The following is a 24851-nucleotide window of genomic DNA, read 5'->3' on the forward strand; positions in this document are numbered from 1 at the left end:
TTAACTATTGGATGTTCTAATAGGTACTTTAGTATTGCCAGCCTAATCTCGGGAGTTGATAATAGGCTTAAAGTCATAAACAGCGCAATACTTGAGGCACTGCAAAGATAGTGCTGTTTGAATGAATGCTTACGAGCCTGCTGCTGCCTACCACCGCTCAGTCAGACTGCTCTATCAAATATAAAATCATAGACTTAATTATAATATAGTAGCACACAGAAATACCAGCTTTGGTCATTAATATGGTCAAATCCGGAAACTATCATTTCGAAAACAAAACGTTTATTCTTTCAGTGAAATACAGAACCGTTCCGTATTTTATCTAACAGGTGGCATCCCTAAGTCTAAATATTGCTGTTACATTGCACAACCTTCAATGTTATGTCATAATTATGTACATTTCTGGCAAATTAATTACGGTCTTTGTTAGTAAGAAATGGTCTTCACACAGTTCGCAACGAGCCAGGCGGCCCAAACTGCTGCATATACCCTGACTCTGCTTGCACTGAACGCATGAGAAGTGGCACAATTTTCCTAGTTAAAAAAAAGGCATTGATGTTTATGGTTAGGTACACATTGGGGCAACGACAATGCTTTTTTCGCGAATGCGCTTGTTAAAATCACCCGTTTGGCGAAGTAGGCTGTGATTCAATGATGAATTTACAGGCACTGCATCGATTATATGCAATGCAGGACAAGCTAGATAACTACACATGGTTGATATTACTAGTTTAACTAGTGATTATGTTTTTTTTTTTTATAAGCTAAGTTTAATGCCAGCTAGCACCCTACCTTGGCTCCTTGCTGCACTCGCATAACAGGTACTCAGCCTGCCACACAGTCTCCTCGGAGTGTGATGCACTCGGCCATAATCGGTGTCCAAAAATGCCGATTACCGATTATGAAAACTTGAAATCGGCCCTAATTAATCGGCCATTCCAATTAATCGGTCAACCTCTAATTCGGACAGTTATACTTTAGCTAACCGTTAGCTGAAGAAGATCGTGTTGAATAAGTAGAGGAATAATATGAAGATGAAGAACCAGTGCAGGGGGGCTAGATGGAGTCAGAGTGCTGAGTGTTAATTTGGAAAGTCCCCAGACAGTACATCTCTTTGACAAAGGCCTCCTCACACAGGCCACAGGGAAGGAATTCCATTCAGACTCTGACACCAGGCCCCTGTACAAAGAGACAGCATTATGTTCAAAAAGTGCGGCATCACAAAAGTCCCCCCTCACAAAGGAAAAAGCACTGTTCTGTCTGCCTGGTTTCCTCCCCGCCAGAGATAAAAAGGCACGAGCCACGAGCAGCGGTAGGCTAATCCATTACTGGGAGAGACCATTCCCGTGGCGAAAGGGGTATAGGACTCCTATGAGCTGGATTAGTCTGACTGTTCAATCAGCTCTGTTGTAGTTGCTTTGGTTTCAACCTGCAGCCTCTGTTGCACTGGCTTTGACTTGGCATCTGTTGGGTTGTAATACATGGACCTTGATACTTCACAGCTGTTGTGGCAGGTAGCCTAGCAGTTAAGAGCGTCGGGCCAGGAACCAAAAGGTCGCTGGTTTGAATCCCTGAGCCGGCACCGTGGAAAAAATCTGCCATTCTGCCCTTGAACAAGGCTGTTAACCCCCCCCAACCACAAATGCTCCCCGGGACATGGTCATCGATTTTAAGGCAGCCCCCACCGCATCTGTTTGATTCAGAGGGGTTGGGTTAAATGCGGAACACTGACGAGGTATCCCCCTTTCCCCTTCGTAAACAACCGGTGTAGACTAACATTTAAATGCTAACTTACGGGTCATTCCCAACACTGCAGAGAAAAATGTAGAAACAAATAACACAAGGAATAAATACACTATCAGTTATGATAACTTGGCTATATACACTGGGTACCGGTACCGAGTCGATGTGCAGGGGTATGAGGTAATTGAGGTAGATATGTAAATATATTCTAGGTAGGGGTAAAGTAACTAGGCAACAGGATAGATAATTAACCATAGCAGCAGTGTATGTAATTAGTCAAGAGTTAGTGCAAAGAGGGTCAATGCAGATAGTCCAGGTAGCTATTTGGTTAACTATTTAACTAACTATTTAGCAATGTTATGGCTTGGGGGTAGAAGCTTTTCAGGGTCCTGTTGGTTCCAGACTTGGTACACTGGTACCACTTTTGTACTGCGGTAGCAGAGAGAACAGTCAGTGACTGGAGTCTTTGGCAGTTTTTAGGGCCTTCCAATGCCACCGCCTGCTTCCACTGCCACCACCTGTTTCCTCTGACACCGCCTGCTTCCACTGCCACCACCTGTTTCCTCCGCCTGTTTTTTCGGCCCAGATTACACGACCACTGAGTTTTGCGAGGGAAAGCTACATTACAGTCAGGCGGGCAAATGCGCGAACAGACATTTTGTAATTTGTTCAGAGCTCACAGATGGTTGGATCCCTTCCACGGTCGCATTTTAAATGGTGCAAACTCAGAATAACATGACCCTAAAAATGACTTAACTGCCCTCAGTGTTTTATGTAATTGTACATTTCCATTGAGACAATACTATTTTCGGGAACACTTCTTACAGACGTATAATTCCACAATCCCCAGCTCCCCCTCCCTTGCTTTGTTGTGGGAGAAATAATCTCTAAATTGCTTCCTGTCTGTATAAATGTTGTTTTCTATCACTCTCAGGCTTAGGCTAGATGCAGGCCTAGCTGTCTGTCACTGACCCCTAGACCTTGAGTATCTTTGTTTTGTTGTACTAGTAAAAAAATATATCTATGTAGCGAAAATGCCTAAATCCTTAAGCTTTATTCACAAACAAGCATAAATGGCAGAACTGTTGCGGTATTAATACGGCTGCATTTATAGACACTCGGCTAATGGAGGGAGAGGCAACATCAATGAGTGTGTGGCTGGGCTTTGGGGAATGGGGCAATCTAGTATATTGATCGTGTTTCTCTGATCAGGGAAATTATTAAAAAGCACTAGATCCCATGATCAATAGTCATTGGGATTGGTTGGTGGTGTCGCTGTCAATGGACGTTTGGTTAGGGCGATTGGATTCTCAAAACGACCCTGAGGGATTGGGACCGTGACCTTGAGCTAAGTAACACGGACCCTCCAAATGTCGAGTTGGAGCATTGTTCTCATGGTGGTTTTGTATTTATCTTACATCAATTGTCAAACTTTTCAGCGGCAGCTTTTTAGAGCCTTGGTGTTATGCGTCTCTGGGAAAGCCCCCTTTTTGCAGTGATCCCGCCTGACACAAGCATATATCTGCTCCTGAATGTGCAGGTAGGTAGCAGGCAGCCACACTTAATCGCTGCTAAGCCTTGGCGTTCCCCATCTGGTTTTACAGTGACTTAGATGCTTATTTTCAGTGTCACCGAGTCCGTTCTCATGGCTACATGTTGAAATGAAGCGAGGTGAAGCGAGGCCAACTGCTGGGGCCGAAGCAGCTATACTGTGCTTTATGTTCTAAAGGGTGTATTTCTGAATGCACCAGGCTCTCTGTGTGTCCTTTTTTAAATTGTCCTTCTTTATGGGAACACTTGTCTGTGTGTGTATAAATCAGCCGGGGCACCGCTTACATCACACCCCCGAGGGCAGCCAAGCGGCGCTGCACTCTCCTCTCTGACTCGAACTCAGGCTCACGTAGCCATCCTCCTCAGTAGCCGTTGGAAGAGGGCACGAGACACTTCTGAGCAGCGATTGGACGGGAGCGGTCCTCTTTGGAGAGCTCTCTCTGCATCATCACTCTGCGTGTGCATGATTCCATGTGCATAGACCACCCTCTTATTATGTCATTGACGGGGATGATCCTGTTGGATCTCTGGTTTTCACCATTCACCCAGTGGATTATTGCTCAGAGTTCGAATGGGGGGAATGTGGCCAGTGATTTTCCCCCGGGACCTACGTTAATGAAATGCGCAGAAAGGACATGAAAGCCTTTTTTAACTCATCGCCCTGCTCTTCCTGCTTTGAAAATGGCCTCCAGGTCAAAACTGCAGGCACCCATTTCCCGCGGCGCTGCTCTGCTCACACACAGCCCAAGCCACAAACACAAACCAAGTTGACATTGATAAGGAGGCATGGAGGATTCAAACGGCACTGCACTTCATATATCAGAGTGAACTAAAATTCACTCTGGGGAGATGGAGGCTCTCTCAGGGTAAAGCGGGGGGGGGGGGGGGGGGGGGTTGGTGTCCAGGAATACTGAGGGCAATCTAGCCAACGCAGATTCCGAACCCTGGGTCCTGTCCGGCCCTGCTGGTTGTCCCTAAATGGTAGCTGAGCAGGGTGAGCCTCTGGCTGTCTGTCCAGATTTCGACGTTAACTTGATTTTCCTTTCTGTCCCAGTCAGTGTCTCTGTCCTGCTCACAGAATAAATAGAATGATTAACTGTATGGGTGTCTGACATGCTGATATGTGCAGAAAACAAGACCCCCCCCCCCCCCCCCCCCCCTGATCACCCAAACGCCAAAATTAGCCCCTAGTACTTAGTCTAGTAATTAGCCCCCCCAAACCAAACTCTTAATAGTGTTAGGCCTACAAATGTAAATAGCAGTAAGCAATGTGCTTTTTTTATTTGAAGTGAGAACCATATTTTAAAGGTAAAATAAAGTACAGAAGATTCATTGTTTTTTCATTTTGTAGCTACTAGCACATCTTGTTTTCTTGTGAGGATTTTCCACGCAAAACAACTATTTTCAGAGCTCGGCCTTCTATACTTTGATATTTCTGTTCAAATCTGTTCACTCAGCCCCACATTTAAGTCTCTCTATATAGCACACCATGTACCTTTTTTTTGTTGTTGTGTAATTTGTATCTCATCTCAGTATAATCAGAGGGCACTTTATCCTGCATTATCTGGGTCTGTTTTGATCCAGTCGTCCTCTAATGGAGTGTTATTCCTTGACAGCAGGGCTGGGGAGGCTGAATAAAATGGGTAGAGTGCTGTGTGGCCTAGCCTCTCACTCTTTCGCTCGCCTGTTGTGTTAGGTGAGCCGTGGCCTGGCGGAAGCGAGCGAATGCGGGAAAGGATCGTATAACTGAGTGTACCTGAGGCCGTGTTAGTGGGCGAGCTCAAAAACAGCCTCTTCAGTTGCTCTGAAGGTCCTGTAGCACAAAGGAGTGCTGCTGGTTTTAGGGAAGAACCAGGGAATGACGTAAGTGGAAAACATGCAACACAAAGAGCTTTGGGTAAAGCGGTATGGTTGCTGCTTACCCCACAGACCCATAGTTCTACATGTTCTATTTCTACGCGTCGGCTCTTATTGCCTGTTGGAGCTCCATCTTCCTCGAACAATGTCACATTCTAAGAACTCCCTCCTGTGAAGGGGTCAGCACTGTGTTCCCCTCCCTCACCGAGAACAGGTGCAGCAGCCCGTGTGTGGGTGTTCTCTGCCCTGTCACCCTGGCCAGCTGGTCCCAAAGGGGGAGCTATGTTTCTCCCGCAATTACACTCCTAAAAAGGACTCCGGTCGGAGACTTAAGTTGTTGACATGGCCTGTGCTCTGTTCTTGTCCTGTTAAGTTTAGCCTAGTTTTTTAGAAATCTGTCTTTTCAGGATCGCCTAGGCTATTCAATACCAGGTCTCTATGGAGTCGTCTGGCACCCTGTTCCTCCCGTTTCTCCTGTTTGCTGACAGGCATGAACCTCGCTGTCACAAATGTTGCCAGCCAGTGTTTGGGTTGGTTGCCTGCCCTTGTCTCTTGCCGGTGATATGGCGTGGCGGATGGCAACATGAGATGGTGACACAAAGTATTGTCTGTAATAATTGGGAGAAATAACATTCAGAAGTGTTAGACCCCTCACCGCTGCAGTCAACACATGATATGTGATTTATAAAATAAAAAAAATCTGAACAATCTGGATTTTCATACTAATCTTTTCTGCGTTTTTATATCCCCAACCCTGATCTTTCGCCAGTCCATTTGTTTTTGTTTAGCTTTTAGAACCTGAATTCATAAAATGGGTCAGCAATCTCTGTGCTGTCAAAAGATGGCCTGATTTAAAAATAGTTAATAAAAAAACGTTTTTATAAAACAAAATAAAATGCAATCTTGGCAAATGGCAAAGCATCTGACTCCTGGACGGTCTGTTCCAAGAACTTGTTTCCCTGTGGGTAGCCAACTCCCCTGTGAGGAGAGCCTAAGTGAGGTCCGGGAGGATTAACAGCCTGTCGTCGCTCCCCAACAGAGACTTCCATTCTTCCTCCCGCTGACTACTGACAAACCTTGCATCAGGTCGCATGTCTCTTTTTGCTCTGACTGAATCAAGTCAATGAAGTATTGGGTGGGTGACGAATGGTAGGTTTCATGAACCATGGGTCTCTTGAAGCAACATTCTCATTGAGACTAACCAGGGTAACTTTGCAGATTTGTTCGAATCTGTGGAAAAGTGGCGCATGCACAGAGTTGCAGCCTATATAATTACATAGAGCGAGAGTTTATTGTCATAAAGGGCATCATTTCAACTCAAGTACCGATAGAGCTGTACTGTATGACCCTTCTATTGAAGCCTGAAGCTGTATTTCTTTCCCTCTGAACATGGTGCGGCTTGTCCCAGTGTCCTTCCCATCTCCATTAAAACCCTTTTGAATAATAGGCATCATTCAGAAAAAAATTATGTTGAAGATCCCACGTCCTCAAGCCCGGGGTGTCAGGCCAGTGGATTATCAGACTTGTTGGATGCGGACATTGGTACGTGGGGTTCAGCGGCTGGCAGAACAAAAATAAGTTTCCGAAACGAGTCCAGGCAGCCTAGTTTGATCAGGTTTGTTGTGGTTCTAGTTTTCAAAAGGTTCTCTAACTAAAGCGCCCTCCGCCAATAAGACTCTGAGGGGGTCTGCAGCAGTAGGTTGGTGAGATGTTCCTCTTGAAGGAAACTCTAACTTGTCGTTAATGGGTAAATTCCTGGGGGGGGGGGGGGTGTAGCATTATGGTTAGTTTTGACCGGTATCTTCTAAAATGGGCAGTAAGAGGCAGATAAGCTGAAGCGTTTGAAGACTGTTCTCATCGGAACAATGGGACACTCATGCCAGGCTGTCCTCAGCCCATCCTGCCAAGACTCTCCTCAACTGTGCCCAGAGAGACTTATGGTGTCGACTAGAGGTTGACCGATTAATCGGAATGGCCGATTTAATTAGGGCTGATTTTCAAGTTTTCATAATCGGAAATCAGTATTTTTGGGTGCCAATTTAACTAGGCAAGTCAGTTAAGAACACATTCTTATTTTCAATGACGGCCTAGGAATGGTGGGTTAACTGCCTTGTTCAGGGGCAGAACGACAGATTTTCACCTTCTCAACTAGTCCAACGCAATAACAATCTCTTGTTGCACTCCACAAGGAGACTGCCTGTTACGCGAATGCAGTAAACCAAGGTAAGTTTAATGCTAGCTAGCAACTTATCTTATAAAAAACAATCAATCATAATCACTAGTTAACTACACATGGTTGATATTACTAGATATTATCTAGCGTGTCCTACGTTGCATACAAGTATCTAAGTATCTGAGCGGTGGTAGGCAGAAGCAGGCGCGTAAACATGAATTCAAACAGCACTTTCGTGCGTTTTGCCAGCAGCTCTTCGTTGTGCGTCAAGCATTGCGCTGTTTATGACTTCAAGCCTATCAACTCCCGAGATGAGGCTGGTGTAACCGAATTGAAATGGCTAGCTAGTTAGCGTGCACTAAAAGCGTTTCAAACGTCACTCGCTCTGAGCCTTCTAGTAGTTGTTCCCCTTGCTCTGCATGGGTAACGCTGCTTCGATGGTGGCTGTTGTGTTGCTGGTTCGAGCCCAGGGAGGAGCGAGGAGAGGGACGGAAGCTATGCTGTTACACTGGCAATCCTAAATCAAAATCAAATCAAATGTATTTATATAGCCCTTCCTACATCAGCTGATATCTCAAAGTGCTGTACAGAAACCCAGCCTAAAACCCCAAACAGCAAGCAATGCAGGTGTAGAAGCACTCCCTAGAAAGGCCAAAACCTAGGAAGAAACCTAGAGAGGAACCAGGCTATGTGGGGTGGCCAGTCCTCTTCTGGCTGTGCCGGGTGGAGATTATTACAGAACATGGCCAAGATGTTCAAATGTTCATAAATGACCAGCATGGTCAAATAATAATAATCACAGGCAGAACAGTCAAGGAGTCATCATGTCAGGTAGTCCTGAGGCATGGTCCTAGGGCTCAGGTCCTCCGAGAGAGAGAAAGAAAGAGAGAGAGAGACTATTAGAGGGAGCACACTTAAATTCACACAACACACCGAATAGGACAGGAGAAGTACTCCAGATATAACAAACTGACCCCAGCCCCCCGACACATAAACTACTGCAGCATAAATACTGGAGGCTGAGACAGGAGGGGTCAGGAGACACTGTGACCCCATCCGAGGACACCCCCGGACAGGGCCAAACAGGAAGGATATAACCCCACCCACTTTGCCAAAGCACAGCCCCCACACCACTAGAGGGCTAAAGTGCCTATAAGAACATCCAATAGTCAAAGGTTAATGAAATACAAATGGTATAGAGGGAAATGGTCCTATAATTCCTATAATAACTACAACCTAAAACTTCTTACCTGGGAATATTGAAGACTCATGTTAAAAGCAACCACCAGCTTTCATATGTTCTCATGTTCTGAGCAAGGAACTGAAACGTTAGCTTTCTTACATAGCACATATTGCACTTTTACTTTCTTCTCCAATACTTTATTTTTGCATTATTTAAACCAAAATTGAACATGTTTCATTATTTACTTGAAGCTAAATTGATTTTATTTATGTTTTATATTAAGTTCAAATAAGTGTTCATTCAGGGGGGGTTGGCAGAGGATGTTGGAAATAAATAAATTTAAATCGTCCGATTTAATCGATATCGTCTTTTTTGGTCCTCCAATAATCTGTATCGGCGTTGAAAAATCAATCGTTCGACCTCTGGTGTTGACAATGTCTCCTCAGCAGGCCTAATTATCTCACCCTTCGTTACCTTTCAGTCAGATTTTACACGCGCTAAAGATCTAGCATGATGTTGTGTCCTAAAGACCGATATGGGATCTCTTAAAACCAAAGCAGACCTTAATCACATACTTGTGTTCCTCTTATAGCCCAGTTAAGACTGGGTCTGGTTTATTTGTTGAAGCTACCACTCCCCCACCATCCACATCGTAGCAGTCCAGGCTTCAACCCCTGTTGTTACTGCCGAGTGCACACACAGGGCCTGCCCTAGATGTGTCTCTGTACAGCTCAAGGGTCACAATGGAGTATGCACACTTCACACGCAAGGATCCGTTTACACGCACACACACACACACATGGATAACTTCCCTCTCCTGGAATCAAAGACAATGAGCCTTCTCTCTGTCTCACTCCTCTACTGTACTTTTCCCTGGGTTTCACAATGTTCCTCTGCTGTAACACACTGAACTGTGAGCTCTCTGAGAGGATAAGGACTCTGAGGAATGGCCTGTCCTGGCTGCTCCTGTTGGCATTGCCCAAGTCCTGACGGTTCTGGCTGTGCCATGCATAGAGACGGCGCAATCCATGTCATCTCTGTCAAAGACGTGTCACTGTCCGCGGCAGCCCATTTGGACTGTCCTCTGTTTACCTAACACTCTGTTAGGGAGGGAGTTTTCCCTTCCCGTCAGCTCGTCAAATGACTTTACCTTTGTCTCTCTGAAGCGGAAAACCCCACCACCACATCAAAGTTCAGTTTGGTCCCGCGCTCTGTCCTGGTGCTTTTCATTGCCTCGTTGTTTGAAAGGTCAAACTTCTTCACCGAGGGCGGTAACCGATTTCAAAATCCCTGGGTTTTGTCTTCCCATGTTTTGTTAAGTTTGGCAATGCGACATGGGGGGGGGGGGGTTGGCAGAGGATGTTGGAAGATTATATATTTGAAATGCCTCACTCACTCTGTAATAGCCGTGCATGCCACTAGCTAAATGACATCTTGGGATCTGGTCAGCTTCAGTGGACAGACTGATTTACTTCTCACGCAGTCAATCATTACATTGCAGGCGCCTCTTCTCAAAAGTGTTTTGAAAAGCGACGTGAATTAAGCTGGTCTATCGTCAAACTCCAGGCCCCCCCAACGCGCTCTGTGTGCCCCCCTCTGCAGATCCGTGTCTAAGCAGTGAGCACCCAGCCCTTTTGCATGCATTCCCCCATCTCCTGTCTGCCAATGTGGGCTCCACCCTGCTCTGTCTGGGGGTAGGCTAGTTCCCAGGCTCCTGTTACAAAGGCCTGCGCCTCAGTGTTTAAACTTCCTTCAGGGCATCACGTGACACTGACTCAATTATATTGCATGTCATGCCAGTGTGAGCTCCACATGCAGGCTTATCATTGTCATCTGCCCAAAAAGATTCGGTGCATTATTGATAGTAATGCTTCTGGGTGCGTTGTTTTTGTGGTACCTCTCTGAATGCGTCTTTGTCTGGTTGTGGATGAGCAGAGGAGACTGGAAGTGAACTTTAGTCTGACTAGTGTTTGCCTGCTGAATGCAGTTCTGGAGTGAAGTAGATGCCTAGAGAGAGAGAGAGAGAGAGAGAGATAGATCCCACATGTAGGTGTGATAGTCTAGGGATTTGGCTTAACAGTATCTTGCGTCTTTCCTATGCCGAGGGGGACCGTTTTCATTCAAGAAAAAAGGATGTCGTAATGTGTAGTAAAGATGAGGTATGCTAACCTAAATTGAAGCTATAAAATTGTCTTTAGATAATACCTAGGTGTTGGTGGGAACCAGAATGTGTTGCATATTTGTATTTTATTTATTTATTTTATTTTGACAGGGAGTCGTCCTGAAAACACAATCATTATATCTATAAAATTATTTTACATCCAATACACGAAACGCAAAACAAAACCATAGAAAACAAACACATTCTTCAGCAAAAAGGTCCTCAATCAGCCAATCAATTCATCCAATGTTAGTGTGCCTTGGGGATTTTCCCACAAGTAAGGGGCAAACCAAATAGTAAAAACAGATGTACCTAACTCAGTGGAGATGGATAGGACAGCCATCCCTGAGTCTGTTACCTCGTACGTCGAAGTTAACCATGTAGAAAGGTACCGCTGGAGTTTACGCCGGGGGTGTGTGTGTGTGTGTGTGTGTTATAAACAAACACATCGATCTACGAGCCTCCAGCCTACTTTCTGATCCAGAAGGACACAGGCTGGGGTTGACACGCTGTCCTCTGATCCTCTGCTGCTGAAGAGAGTTCTTCTCCCAGAAACAACCATTCCTGTCCCGGTAGAAAAAGCCTATTTGATTTTTTTATCAATTTGTTTGATTTTGTAAGAAAGTGGATTTTTCTGCCTCTGTGAGAGTAGAGCTTTGGTCGTGCTGACCGGATTGCTAGATTTGTAACATTTTCGCTCATGAAGGGGGTTTTTCTCATGGAAGAGTAGTAGTTTTTTTCCTAATAATGGAAAAACAAACTAATTTTAATTTGTCAATGCAAATATATTTCTTAACATTGTGTTAATATTGTCCCTTAACATGTCCTGGCCTCCCTTCATTGCTTCAAGGGGCTTGTGTGTCTTTCCTGGTCTGATCCAGCTGATGTGCTGTCATGTCAGGAATCAGGATAGCCTGCGACTCCTCTTCTCCCCATCCAGCTATGAGCCCTCCAGCCAGAGTATAGCTCAGTCTGTAGCTAGTGTTGTCAGAACATCACAAATAGTACTGTAGAGCAGGGCCTGCCTGTCAGCTGCAGGGATGGAGGCCCAGAGTTCTGACCCCTCACACACATACTCCCAACTGTGTATACAGAGTATTTCAGCAGGCTGATGTACATTTTATCATGGACTCACTCTTTCTCTGTTTCTCTCCCTATTTAAAAAAATACATCACTTTCACCCCCCCCCCCCCCCCCCCCCCCCCCCCCCCAAACGGTTAATTCCTCTTCCTGATGTCGATTTATGGCAGCCCCCCCCCCCCACACACCTCTCTGATTCCAGAGAGGTTGAGTTAAATGCTGGAGACACATTTCAGTTGAATGCGTTGATGTACAACTGACTAGGTATATTCCTTTTCATTTCTCTCCTTTCTCATAGTCCTCCAACCCATCCTGTATCATCCACCCAGGCCTGTACTGGTCCTATGTGTCTCTGGCACCTCCCTCCCTGTCTATCATTCTCTCTGTTGAACTATGGACTCTGCCTGGTGTGGATTCCACAGTATCAGATCGGATCACATCTGTTCCTGTTTATTTTTCTCAGGACTGTAGCTTAATGCTCCGTGCTGTTTGAAGCCCCTCTTCTCGCTGTTCTCCTGGAACTCTTTCCAGGGCTTCAGACCCCATGGCGGCTGGTTGCTCAGTGGGTATCGCTCTGCGGCTTCGCCCTGGAACCGCTTACCCTGCAGCCGACCCTAGTGAGACTGGGCCTGGAGCAACACGCATGCCGGCCTCCGGCTCTCCCACTTTCAGCTCCGGATACTACTATAGTAATATGACTAGTATACACTGTGGCCAGTGCAACCAGTACAACCAGTGGTGTGCAGAACGGCAACACGGAACACACTCCTCGTCGGTCCTTGTCATGGATGATGGTGTAGCTATTGCAGCAGACGACCACACCGGGTTCCACTCCTATCCGATAAAAACAACAAGAGGGGGCTCCAGTGGGACGGCGATCCCCAACACTGGACAATTGAGGAGTGGAAAAACATTGCCTGGTCCGACAAATCCCATGTTCCTGTTACGTCATGGGGATGGCAGAGTCAGGATTTGGCGTAAGCAGCATGAGTCCGCAGCCCCATCCTGCCTGGTGTCAACGGTACAGGCTGGTGGTGTAAGGGTATGGGGAGTGGTTTCCTTGCACACGCTCAGTCCCTTGATACCAATTGAGCAACGTTTGAATGCCACAGGATATCTGAACATTGTTGCTGACCAGGTACATCCCTTCATTGCTACAGGGGGGTCCGACCCAGTACTCGATCTGTATCTGATAAACCGGCCACTGAGTGTATATGACCAGAGCATATCAGACCATATACCGTGGGTATTATATTTTCAATTATTTGTATTTATTTAACTGTTGTAGTTATGTCGTGAACCAGTTTTATAATAGCAATAAGGCACCTTGGGGGTTTGTCATGTATATTGCCAATATAGCATTGCGTCGTGCATAAGAACAGCCCTTAGCCGTGGTATATTGGCCATATACCACACTTCCCCGGGCCTTACTGCATAATGAGACCTCACCTTTGGTGGTCTTGGCCAGTCAGTCATGTTACACCAGTGCCAAAAGCCCGCCTTGCCAAGCGAATACACGGCCACCTGGTGACGCCAACCTTGCCGATGCAGGTACCTCTCTGTCTGGGCCGAGGGAGCACAAGGCACCTGTCACCTGTCCTCCCCAGGCACTGTAAATGTGGCACGGTTTGGTCGTTTTGGGCCATGGGGGTGCCTGTGATTCTGCCTGGCTGGCTAACATTGACCTGGTTCCTCTCTAGGCTACAGTCAACTAGCCATGCCCAGCTCCAGCGAGAGGTGACCGCACGCTCTATTCCGCAGTGTTGGGTTAGCATCTATTATTTACATCTCATTAGCCTTGCAATCACTGAATATGCATACTCTCTGTATTATGCGCCGTGGTGCTGTGCAGTGCTGCAAGGTTAATGCCATTAATGCAGACTCTGCAGTAGGATGCAGGGAGAGAGAAGGCTAGTATTCAATACTTTGCAGCATTGGTGTTGCACCAGAGAAGGCTTTGATCTCTCTGCAACCCCTGCCCTGTCTCATCCTGGATGTGGGATTAAGACAAATCATTGGTCCAGTCTGATTAATCCATTTCTGTAGCATCTATTTAATCCACAAAAATTGACAATTAGGCCTAGCTATGAGTATTCCCTTAGCCGCATTGGGGAGAGATTCACATGGTTGCCCTCTGTCAGTGATCAAGATGAATTGCTGCTGTTCATATTTCTAGATGAATGGTCATCCCCCCCCCCCCACTACAGTCGTCAGTAATATTTTCCTCTAATCTGTTTAAACATCTCCTCCCTCTGTTCTGTGATCAATGTGTTTTACTGTTCCGCAGGAAATGTAGAACGGTAGTTCATTCATCATGCCCTGCTGATAATCCTTAGCCTGCCATCCAAACGGTTTCCCCTGCGTTTCACTGTCGTGTCACTACAATGGTGGGCCCAGAGTTCAGTCTGGTTTAACCGGGTTAGGTGATCCTAGTGCTGGGCCAGAGTGCTGCTGTAGGGCAGGCAGTTTACCCTCCTAGCAGTCTGTGGTCCTCTCTCGCTCTTGCATAAACCGTCAGCTCTCACTAGCATGTTAGCTAATGCTACGCATGCAGCTGTGAGCACATTTTTCAGATCGAGCATCAGTTGGCTTTTAGAGTGTAACATATGGTCTTTTGAGGGAACAAGGGGGAGGTTTATTTGAGTGGCATGTAATCCGTTCACATTCTCTCCAATCATTTTCACTCTTCGCTTTCCTCAATGCAGCGGTGGATGGATGTCAGCGTTCTGAATGGAACCCCTTTTCGTCAGCCTGTGGTTGCTCATGCGTTCATTGAATGTCCTAACACGGATCATGCACGTCGGCCTCGCTTATATTCCCGTGCTGGCCTAGTCTAACACGCATTACCAAATGGAAATGATCTATTGCCACGTTCCCAATTCTTGGCACTCTTGTCTCCTATTTATACGTTAGTATGTTAGTACTCTTTATATGTTAGTGCTCCTGGGATGTGTCAGCAGTCAGCCGGTCTGAACACACAGGATTAATGCTTTGGTTACTGACCCTCGGTCCTCTCCTCCTGCCCTATGAAACCTCGTAGACCCGTGTGTGTGTGTGTGTGTGTGTGTGTGTGTGTCGGCTGTCGAAGAGAAGTTTGCTCGGGTAAACCGTCGAATGTCGGGTGTCCAAGTTTGAAATCCGTTTCCTGTTGCTTGCCCCTCTGTGACCCTTGGTTTGAACTTCGATTAAAACAAGTAACAGACTAAAATGTTTTTGCAAGAAGATGAAGCCAAACCTTTTGATGTTATGTGATCTCTCACTGCTGGGTAAGTGGGCATGGGCTATTGTGAACTGCCACCATAGAGCTCCTGTAGGTCTATTTCTTCTAGGCTACAATATTTTCTAGTTCAGCGACCTTGGTCTCACACAAGCAAAATGGGCCTAATCACTTACACAAAGTCTCTATTGTCTGTCCCAGTGGTGGCAGCCCAGGGTCTCTCCTTGGCAGAGCCCACTGTCCTGACCCCCCCCCCTGATTCTGAAGTAACACAGCCTCAAAATACAGTTCTGCAACCCTCCTTCCTACCATTTCTCACCCTGGGTCCACCGGTCTACTGTGAATGACCTCAATAGTCTCCAGCCAAGAGCCTGTTGTGGGTCACACAGTTTTTGGCCATGATAAAGAATCTCCAATCCAATCCAGCCTGGGAACAAATAACAATTAAACAAGTAGAGGGAGAGAGGAGTGGGAAAAACAGAAGTGGGGAACAATTCTGCTTTGTTTCTGAGGCACAGCACATGGGTGACAGTCCAGACCAGTCCGGGCTGGATCAGGGGTAAAGCAGCCTGGGTAAAGAGGGTATAAATGGACAAGGCCCATAACTGCTAGTTTTCCAGACCCACGCCCTCTAGTCCAAACACAGTTTCTCACCTCGCACCAGGCCACTGAGTCATGTTGTCGAAGAAGAATGACCACAGTGGAGGTGAACCCAGTAGGAGAAAGGTAAGACTGAAGGAGGATGGATTAGGTTGGGACTGACAGGCTTCGGTAGATTTAAATTAAATCTACATATGTGTACAGGCGTTTATGGATCTCATTGTTGGTGACTATTTATTTTTTTCTCCAGTTTTCAGGACTGTTTATATGAGTTTGGTCAGTACCGTGCATGGTTCTAATGCCAGTGTTAATATAATACCGCGTGTGACATTCTTCTGAGTGAAGAGGAAGGAAGCCGAGTGGATACTTGAAAAACCCGACCTCCTATCATGAGTACGCAAGACCTTTGCCTCCCCCGTGACTCATATCCATTTGGTTGGTTGGTGTGAAATCCAGATTGCGCAACCATGAGTCACTCCCACTCCCTCTCGGTATTTCAGTAGTCACGCCGTAGCTTCCTGTAGAGAGGTGGATGGGCGCGTCTGGTACTCTGGATGTGCGTCAGACACTTGTGGGCTTATTTCAGCGTGACTGTGTCAGTGTGTTGTGCGTACACACACACACACACACACACACACACACACACATTCATTCGACGGAGCGCAAAACAAAAGCGTAAACCGAAGATAAGTGGAATGTTTACACACATTGAGGTGTCGTCCAGGTGCTTGAGAAATGAAACCCGGATAAAAGATTTCAAGAAACATTTTCAATCTCAACTCTGTTTTCGTCTGTGAAATCTCCCAGTGCTCATATTTTTGTCCAGATTGTGAAACGTTACATAATCGCTCAACAATGCCGCTCTACATCACTGAGATTTCATATGTTTTTACATCAGGTTTGATCATGACATAATCTACGGCATCGCTTTCCGTGTAGTTTCTCCATTAATTTGTGTCCGTGTTGCTGGTTTTTATGACGCCAGTAAGTAATCCATCAATATTACCAGCAGCAGGATTAACTTCTGTTTCCTCCAAACCAAAGCTGCCTCCCTGGCTCTGGCCTGTTAGTAGAATGTAGGTCTAACATAATGTTACTGCAATGTTACTGTTACAACCCGTGGTTGTGTTAAATCAATCACTAGCCCCGAACCCCTAGACACTTGCCCCCACACCCCTTTTAGATCGTACAGAGCCTGATGTGGGTAAATGGTGGAAACTCGACACAGCCTCGATTTCTACGGTCATCATGTTGCTTTGGTTATTCCCATCTGATACTTCCTTTTAAGATGTACAAGGGGCCAACAAGAAAGTCTGTCAGGGAAAGGAGTTGCTGGGTTTTTAGTTTTTGACTGGGTGTTGGACGTTGGTGCTTGTGTGGTCGTTGTGGTCTCATTCCTCCCTCTGCCAGCAGATCCAGTTTGCGGACCAAAAACAAGAGTTCAACAAACGTCCCACCAAGATCGGCCGCCGCTCTCTGTCCCGATCCATCTCCCAGTCCTCCACAGACAGCTACGGCTCAGGTACTGAGAATACGCGCGCGCACACACTCACATACACACCTAGCACGTGCACACACCTAGCACGTGCACACACCTGACATGCTCACGAGCGCCCTGACATACCCTGTGCCTAACTAATCACAGCCCAGGTACAGTATCCAGTATCACACAGTAAGAGTCTATTCCCAGGTAGGTGGGGAGCAGGAATGTTCTCCGTAACGTATAACTGGATTAAGATGAGACGATACAAGCCACAGAGAGCTGCTAGTGTTCTCTCTAGTTTCTAACACTGTGTTCCATTCAATAATAACTGCAGCCACACACACACACACACACACACACCAATGTCCTTGTGAAAGTTTGAGATCAGTTGTTTTTTCTTCTGGCAGGCAGGCCAGTGTAAGCCGGATTTAAGGTTGAGGGTCCATAATAGAGAGGGGGGGAGAGAGAAAGGTGGAGGCACTATACATGTTGTCCTGGTCACCTGCTTATCCCACTCCTGGTTGTTCCCAGGGCTCCTAGAGGCCCCTTTCAAGAGCGGGGGGAGAGAAAAAATGGAAGGGGGAGGGAGAAAGAGGAGAGGTGATATTTTCCACTGAAGCGCTGGGATGTTTTGTAGTAGGATGAGAGGCCTGTCAGTCCTGCATGTCATAAAAAGGGTGTGACCCTTGCTTTACAACCAGAGTTAATCTGGCGGGGTGATGTTCAAGTGTTGTGAACATGTTTGTCAGGAGTGAAGTGTGAAAGACGTAGTGTGAAGTACGTCTTCCCTGGCATCCCCCTACGTGGCCTCTCATTCTTCCACTTGTGATGTCACTCACAGCCTACCTGGCTGTCCCTAGTCTTTTTGAATGTCACGCACACACTCACCGGCCGCTTCACCCAAATGCCTCATGTTCACCCTCCCTCCTTTCTTCTTTGTCCTATCACTGTACCTTGTTGCATTCTGTTCCCCCCCCCCCCCCACTCTCAACCCTATCTCCTCCGCTGGGTTACTCTCTTTCTCTCCCTCTCTTTCCTGATCCCCTCTACTGTGATCCTCAGCTCTGTGGTTGCTGTCATTATTCCCACAGAAAGAGTCAACAGTCCGAGTCCTGACTGTCCCCGCTGACCATACTGTCTCTTGCTCCCTTTCTTTTCCTCTCTCTCTCCTGTTCACATGCTCTCTGTCCCAGCCCTGGGCCTTGAGCACACACACACACACACTGTGGGAGAGCTGTTGTTCGTCTTAAGGCGTCCACATGCTTCCCACCTGAAACAGTTTGTAGATATATTATGACGTTTTTGATCTTCAGCAATGTTTTTTTTGTGTTGTGCGTTCGTTAGCCAACGTCTACACCTCTTCGTCAGTGATTGGTCAGCAGTAGGGATTCTTCAATGAAGTGTGGTCATTCAACGAGATACGACTCGTTTTCTTGCACTTTTCGCAATATTGCGTCCAGCCTAAAGTTAGATGTCAAACTGCGCGACTAAGATATCCTTGGCAAAAAGGTCCAAATGAATGACTGATTTCTTGAATTGTTCTGACAATTTTAATTCTGGCTACGGCGTCTCAAGATGGACAAACAAGTACCACTGTCGCAATTTTCTTGTTTTTTTTAAGGGAGTATGCGAGGCACAGACGTTCACTTCACCTAGCCGAGTTCTGCTAGGGTCAAACCCAACTGAGTATGTAGATGCCCAGGCTCTTCTGGTTTATTCTGCCCCGGGGCTCAGTCCCTAGATATATCTTGTAATGTGAGATATGACGTTGTTTTAGACATCAGAGTAGATTGTGGTCTAGTGTGTGGTCATGTCACATGTTGTTGGTTTAATGTCTATATCCTGAGGGCATGTTGAATGTGCATTTTAATGTGTGTGTGTGCAGCTCGAGTGCTGCTGTTGATTGTGTGTAGATGTGCTGTTGCGTGCATGTCCTGTCCTCTGACCCCTCTCTTCTCTGTCCTGCTCACTCTTTTAGCTGCGTCGTACACGGACAGCTCTGACGACGAGACTTCTCCTCGGGACAAGCAGCAGAAGAACTCCAAGGGCAACGGAGACTTCTGCATCAAGAACATCAAGCAGGCCGACTTCGGACGCAGGGAGATCGAGATCGCTGAGCAAGGTGGGCTAGGGATGATTGTCTGGCAAGGTGGGCTAGGGATGATGTCTGGCAAGGTGGAAGATGTGTGTGTGTGTCTGTGTCTGTGTGGGAGAGAGAGAGGGATTCTCTGATGGTGTGATTACGTGTGTGTTGGATGCGTGTGCCTTGCTGACAGGCCATCTCCCCTAGGGCTGTTTGCTTAGTAGCCGTATGTTCCCAGCCTGTGACAAACAGCAGGGGGCCGCCTGCCTCTCCCACTAATACCCAATCAAGCACGCTGTGATGGGACACTCCATTCTCTGCTGAAACCCAACAGGACAACACCACTGACCACTCAGTCCCCAGTGTCTGTACTGCACCACTGACCACCCACAGTCCCCCGTGTCTGTGCTGCACCACTGACCACCCACAGTCCCCCGTGTCTGTACTGTACCACGGACCACCCACAGTCCCACGTGTCTGTACTGCACCACTGACCACTCACAGCCCCCCGTGTCTGTACTGCACTACTGACCACTCACAGCCCCCCGTGTCTGTACTGCACCACTGACCACTCACAGCCCCCGTGTCTGTACTGCACCACTGACCACTCACATCCCCCCGTGTCTGTACTGCACCACTGACCACTCACATCCCCCCGTGTCTGTACTGCACCACTGACCACTCGCAGCCCCCCGTGTCTGTACTGCACCACTGACCACTCGCAGCCCCCCGTGTCTGTACTGCACCACTGACCACTCGCAGCCCCCCGTGTCTGTACTGCACCACTGACCACTCGCTGCCCCCCGTGTCTGTACTGCACCACTGACCACTCGCAGCCCCCTGTGTCTGTACTGCACCACTGACCACTCGCAGCCCCCCGTGTCTGTACTGCACCACTGAAGCTGTAAAGTCTGAAAGTAACATTTCGCTTGTTTGCGATGTATGCCTTTTTAAATGTATGGTGTTTAAATGCGGTGCCAAACATTGGGATGCAGGGAGGATGAGTGCAATCTAGATGAGATGGTCGATGTGTCAGCAGTGGGCACAGAAAATGACATATTTGACTGTTTCAATCAGAGAGGACTTAATTTGATCCATGTGAACGCACAGAGCCTGCTGCCGAAATAAGAGGAATTAAAACTCCTCGCTTTAACACACGGGCTGCAGTAGTTGCTGTGACCGAGACATGGGTCAATTGAGGACAATGAGGTTGAGCTACCAGGTTATTGTGTTCCATAGACTAAACTGAAACGGTGGCGGCGTGTGTGTGTTTTTACTAGGAATGATGTGCATTTTAACCCTCGCTCAGATCTGAAAATGGGTAGATAAACTCCTTCCTAAATGTCATCCTGTACTTGTCGGTGTGTGCGATCGGCCTCCTAAGCAGAATAATTTCTAGGATTTACTAGAATCGAATTGCTGTGATCTTAGACCTCGTAAGGAAATAGGATCTCTACCTGGCCAAATTCAGAAGGACAAATCTACAACAAGATTACGACGGTTATATTAACTGTAGAAACCAGGCAAAATACAAAATGGATAAGGCCATATCCCAACATTATATAGACGCCGTTAATGACGACTTACATCAGCCTCGTAAACTGTGGAACCTTTTAAAGGTCATTGGTTCAAAAACTCCCCATATGGTAAAATCCTGTAGTATTGGCCTGGATATTAATGAGGTTTTATGCTATGACTGGCAAAGGTTGCAAATTATTTAACACAATAGCCTCATCTCTGGTTAAGAAGTTACCCTATCTGCTCTGGACACTATGGCCAGTCTTTCATCAACAACTTTTACCATAGCAAAGCTATCACAAATGAACAATCTACTATGCTTAATGAGCACAAACAAAGCAACTGGGCTTGGATAACCTTTCCTGCAAGATTCATAAAGGATAGTACTTGTCACTGCTAAAATGATACCGCGTATTGTAATCCTTTTCGATTGGTAGTGGTGTATTTCCTAACCATCTCAAAACAGCCCGGGTGGTTCCACTCTCTACAAGAAGAGCAGTAGAACAAATGTAGGAAACCGCCTCATCCAAAGTTGTTGAGAGAGAGAGATGAGTTTTTAATCAACTTGAGGGATACCCTCTTGAGCACAAACTTTATGAACTACAATCTGTCTTTAGAACAGCTCATTCCACTGATACTTGCCGTATCCACTTTTGTTTTTGGGGGGGGGGGACCACATTAAGAAGGAAAGTGAAAAGGGGATCTATACAGGTATGGTCATGTTTGACTCGCAGAAAGTTTGACACTGTGGACACATTCTCCTGGTGAAACTGACGTGCATGGGTCTAAATGATGTAGCGGGGAATTGGTTTTCGTCTTATCTGACCAACAGAATACAAGTGTGTGATGTTCTGTCAGAGGCCAAATAAATAACCTGTGGCGTACAACAGGGATCAATCCTAGGGCCTCTCTTATTTCTTATATATGTTAATGATATGCCAGGTACAGTAAAGTGCAAACTCCTGCTTTATGCTGATGATTCAGACATACTGGTACCAGGAAAGGATACAGTTTACATAGAGGAGACCCTGAGTAAGGAATTGCATTTTGTTAGATATTGGTTGTCTGACAACAAATTGTCACTACATTTGGGAAAAACTGAGGTTGCTTAGGGCTGGCAAGATAACAGTAAACTGTGCAGGCAAGAAGATTGAATCTAAAACACGTATCTTATCTTGGTGTGTCCCTAGATCAATCCCTTTCTGGAGACCTGATTGATGGTAAAAGTACAGGAGTTCTGGGAGGTGGGCTTGTTGCCTTTGGAGTCGAGAGTGGACCAACTTAATCATATGTTTGACATCTTAAATGACCGTGCCCCAGGTTACAAGAAACGCCACATTGATATGGTCTATAACCAACACAGTCACAATACCAGAGCTAGTGACATGTCTTGTGAAATCCCAAGAGTAAACAGTACTGTGAGTAGCACGTTTTTCCATACAGGCATTTGTCTATGGAATAGCCTTCCCTTGGAGGTAAAGAAAAATAGCTTTAAAAAGCAGGCAGTGTTTTTCATTTGGACAAGGCTGTCTAAGTAAGGGAAACCACTCCACAGACCTTTGTGCCCCCTACTGCTGAGCAGGTGTATTTATTTGAGGGATCGGTATGATGTGCAATTAATAAATTGTTTTAATGTGAAATTAATATGGTTGATTTTTGAATATGGTTGACACAGCCCTGGCTCGGTGGGCCTCATCACACAGCCCTGGCTCGGTGGGCCTCATCACACAGCCCTGGCTCGGTGGGCCTCATCACACAGCCCTGGCTCGGTGGGCCTCATCACACTCACATCGAGCTCTGAATGTCTGGGTGACAGACTATAGGCAGCGCAACAGACGGATTCCCAAAGAATGTTGGCCAGCTAACTTTCATTAACCACTCTTTAACCAGTTAGAATTTTTTTTATTACGATTTTTGTCATTTTAAAGATTTTTCAGAGAAGGATGCCTTTTTGAAGTTTTGAAACAGGACCAATGTTTTTTTAGTTGTTGGAATGTTGGGTCTAAAATAACCTGTCGGTTGCGTTGTCTCCTCCACACAGAGATGCCAGCCCTCATGGCCCTGAGGAAGAGAGCCCAGGGAGAGAAGCCGCTGGCTGGGGCCAAAGTAGTGGGCTGCACCCACATCACAGCTCAGACAGCCGTGAGTTACACACACACACACGCCACCATCCACTGCTCAGTCCACTGTGAGTCTGCCTCTTCTGCTCAGAGAACCACGACTCACAGCCATACTGAATGGCACTCGTCTTAATCCAGCTTCACGCATCTCTTAGCCGCAGGACTTTGCTTTGAACACGAACGTCTCCGTTGGCTGTGTCCTTAACTGAGCGCGCGGTCTGGTCTGTGTGTGTCGTGCAGGTGTTGATGGAGACGCTGTCTGCCCTGGGGGCTCAGTGCAGGTGGGCTGCCTGTAACATCTACTCCACTCAGAATGAGGTGGCAGCTGCTCTGGCCGAGGGAGGTGAGTGTGAACAGGGCTGCTTCATTTGAGCGTCTGTGTCGTGTGTGAGCTCTTTCTCTGTCGCGACCGCTGGCTCTCTGTGCACATCAATTCAATGGTAGGATATTCCTAAGAACATGCTGCATTGCTCCATTACTTTTGTCTTACCTTCTCTAGTTCTCATCTTTTCGATTCTCTCCCAGGGTTCTCTGTGTTCGCGTGGAAGGGCGAGTCGGAGGATGACTTCTGGTGGTGCATCGACCGCTGCGTCAACCTAGAGGGCTGGCAGCCTAACATGGTACGTGTCTGTCTTGTCTCCCTCAATCACTCCCGTCTCTCAGTAACGGACTGGCACCCGGACTTTGTTACGGCGTAAACGGCGTCAGTCCTTTATCCCGATCAGTTAGAGAGACGCGTTGTTGTGTCCTGCTCCAGATCCTAGATGACGGCGGAGACCTGACCCACTGGATCTATAAGAAATACCCCAACATGTTCAAGAAGATCAAGGGAATCGTGGAGGAGAGTGTCACTGGAGTACACCGGTGGGTGGATCACTGCTAACCACTGCTTCATTATTAGTTGACTCATTGTCTAGACTGAGAAAAACAGTATTTTGCCAGTAAGCTTTCCCCTTCGTCAGGGGTTTGTTTTGAAGCGAGTGGTCCATCTTCTATGGCCATGTCTCCATCTAGTGGCCATAACAGGTAGTGTCAGGTTTTACTGGTAATGACTCCCCCCCTCTTATTGATGTGTATAGGTTGTACCAGCTGTCCAAGGCGGGGAAGCTGTGTGTCCCGGCCATGAATGTCAACGACTCTGTGACCAAGCAGAAGTTTGACAACCTCTACTGCTGCAGGGAGTCCATCCTGGACGGGTAGGACAACTCCGGGCATGCCTGTTCAAAGCAGAATGACGGAGGACGATTACATCGTTGTCGTCACACATAATTGTCTTTGGGCGCTGACGGCCCGGGAGTCTACGGACGACTTAAACATGTCATGCTAACTTGTGATTATTTTTTTATTTTTTTTTGTGTGTGTTTCTTCGCTCTCCCTCCAGTCTGAAGAGGACCACTGATGTAATGTTTGGGGGGAAACAGGTGGTTGTGTGTGGATATGGAGAGGTAAGAGTCTGTCTTACCTACTGTGTATTGATAGTTGCATTTCGCTACATTATTTGTGGACAGTATTATATTGAAATTTGTATCGATACAATGTTTTTTACTACTGTAGGTAGCATTAGCTGTACCTGCACCAAAACTCTGCTATTTTTCCTCTATCTTCTTTTTAATAGCCAACGTGTTTTCAGACCTTTTATTTCCCTGACTGATCAACACTAGCTTTCTCATTCTCTCTGCAGCAGACATTTGGTGAGCGATATTTTTGGAACATCGCAATACATAGTGTCTCCACAACATTGTATCATGAGGTCCCTGGCAATTCCCAGCCCTACTGTATTTTAAAAAATTGTATTTCTTTTTTTACCTTTAACTAGGCAAGTCCTTTAAGAACAAATTCTTATTTTCAATGAGGGCCTAGGAACAGAAGGTTCAGGGGCAGAACGACAGATTTCTACCTTGTCAGCTCGGATTCGATCTTGCAACCTTTCGGTTACTAGTCCAACACTCTAACCACTAGGCTACCTGCCGGCTCAAATGGTACTTATCATTTTGTAACCCTAATTTTATCAGGTAAGTTGACTGAGAACACATTTCTCATTTACAGCAATGACCTGGGGGAAAAGTTACAGGGGGAGGAGAG

The 24851-nt window shown here is 46.6% G+C and overlaps 1 protein-coding gene across 4 annotated transcripts in view; it reads left to right on the forward strand.

Moving 5' to 3' along the window:
• The window catches only part of LOC109896774 (putative adenosylhomocysteinase 3), a 42260-nt gene that overhangs the window by 6557 nt on the left and 10852 nt on the right, over positions 1 to 24851 (forward strand). For 2 of the 4 annotated variants that reach the window (XM_020491117.2, XM_020491119.2), the window contains exons 2-9: positions 16979 to 17087; positions 19027 to 19170; positions 22691 to 22791; positions 23010 to 23112; positions 23295 to 23389; positions 23527 to 23633; positions 23849 to 23965; positions 24151 to 24214. In XM_020491117.2, coding sequence (XP_020346706.2) covers positions 16979 to 17087; positions 19027 to 19170; positions 22691 to 22791; positions 23010 to 23112; positions 23295 to 23389; positions 23527 to 23633; positions 23849 to 23965; positions 24151 to 24214 — 840 coding nt within the window. Of the gene's footprint in view, positions 1 to 16975; positions 17088 to 19026; positions 19171 to 22690; positions 22792 to 23009; positions 23113 to 23294; positions 23390 to 23526; positions 23634 to 23848; positions 23966 to 24150; positions 24215 to 24851 lie in introns of all 4 variants that reach the window. The other 2 variants (XM_020491118.2, XM_020491116.2) reach the window with 1 other exon arrangement.

This window comes from Oncorhynchus kisutch, linkage group LG9 (assembly GCF_002021735.2).
Source record: "Oncorhynchus kisutch isolate 150728-3 linkage group LG9, Okis_V2, whole genome shotgun sequence".
Classification (NCBI taxonomy): domain Eukaryota; kingdom Metazoa; phylum Chordata; class Actinopteri; order Salmoniformes; family Salmonidae; genus Oncorhynchus; species Oncorhynchus kisutch.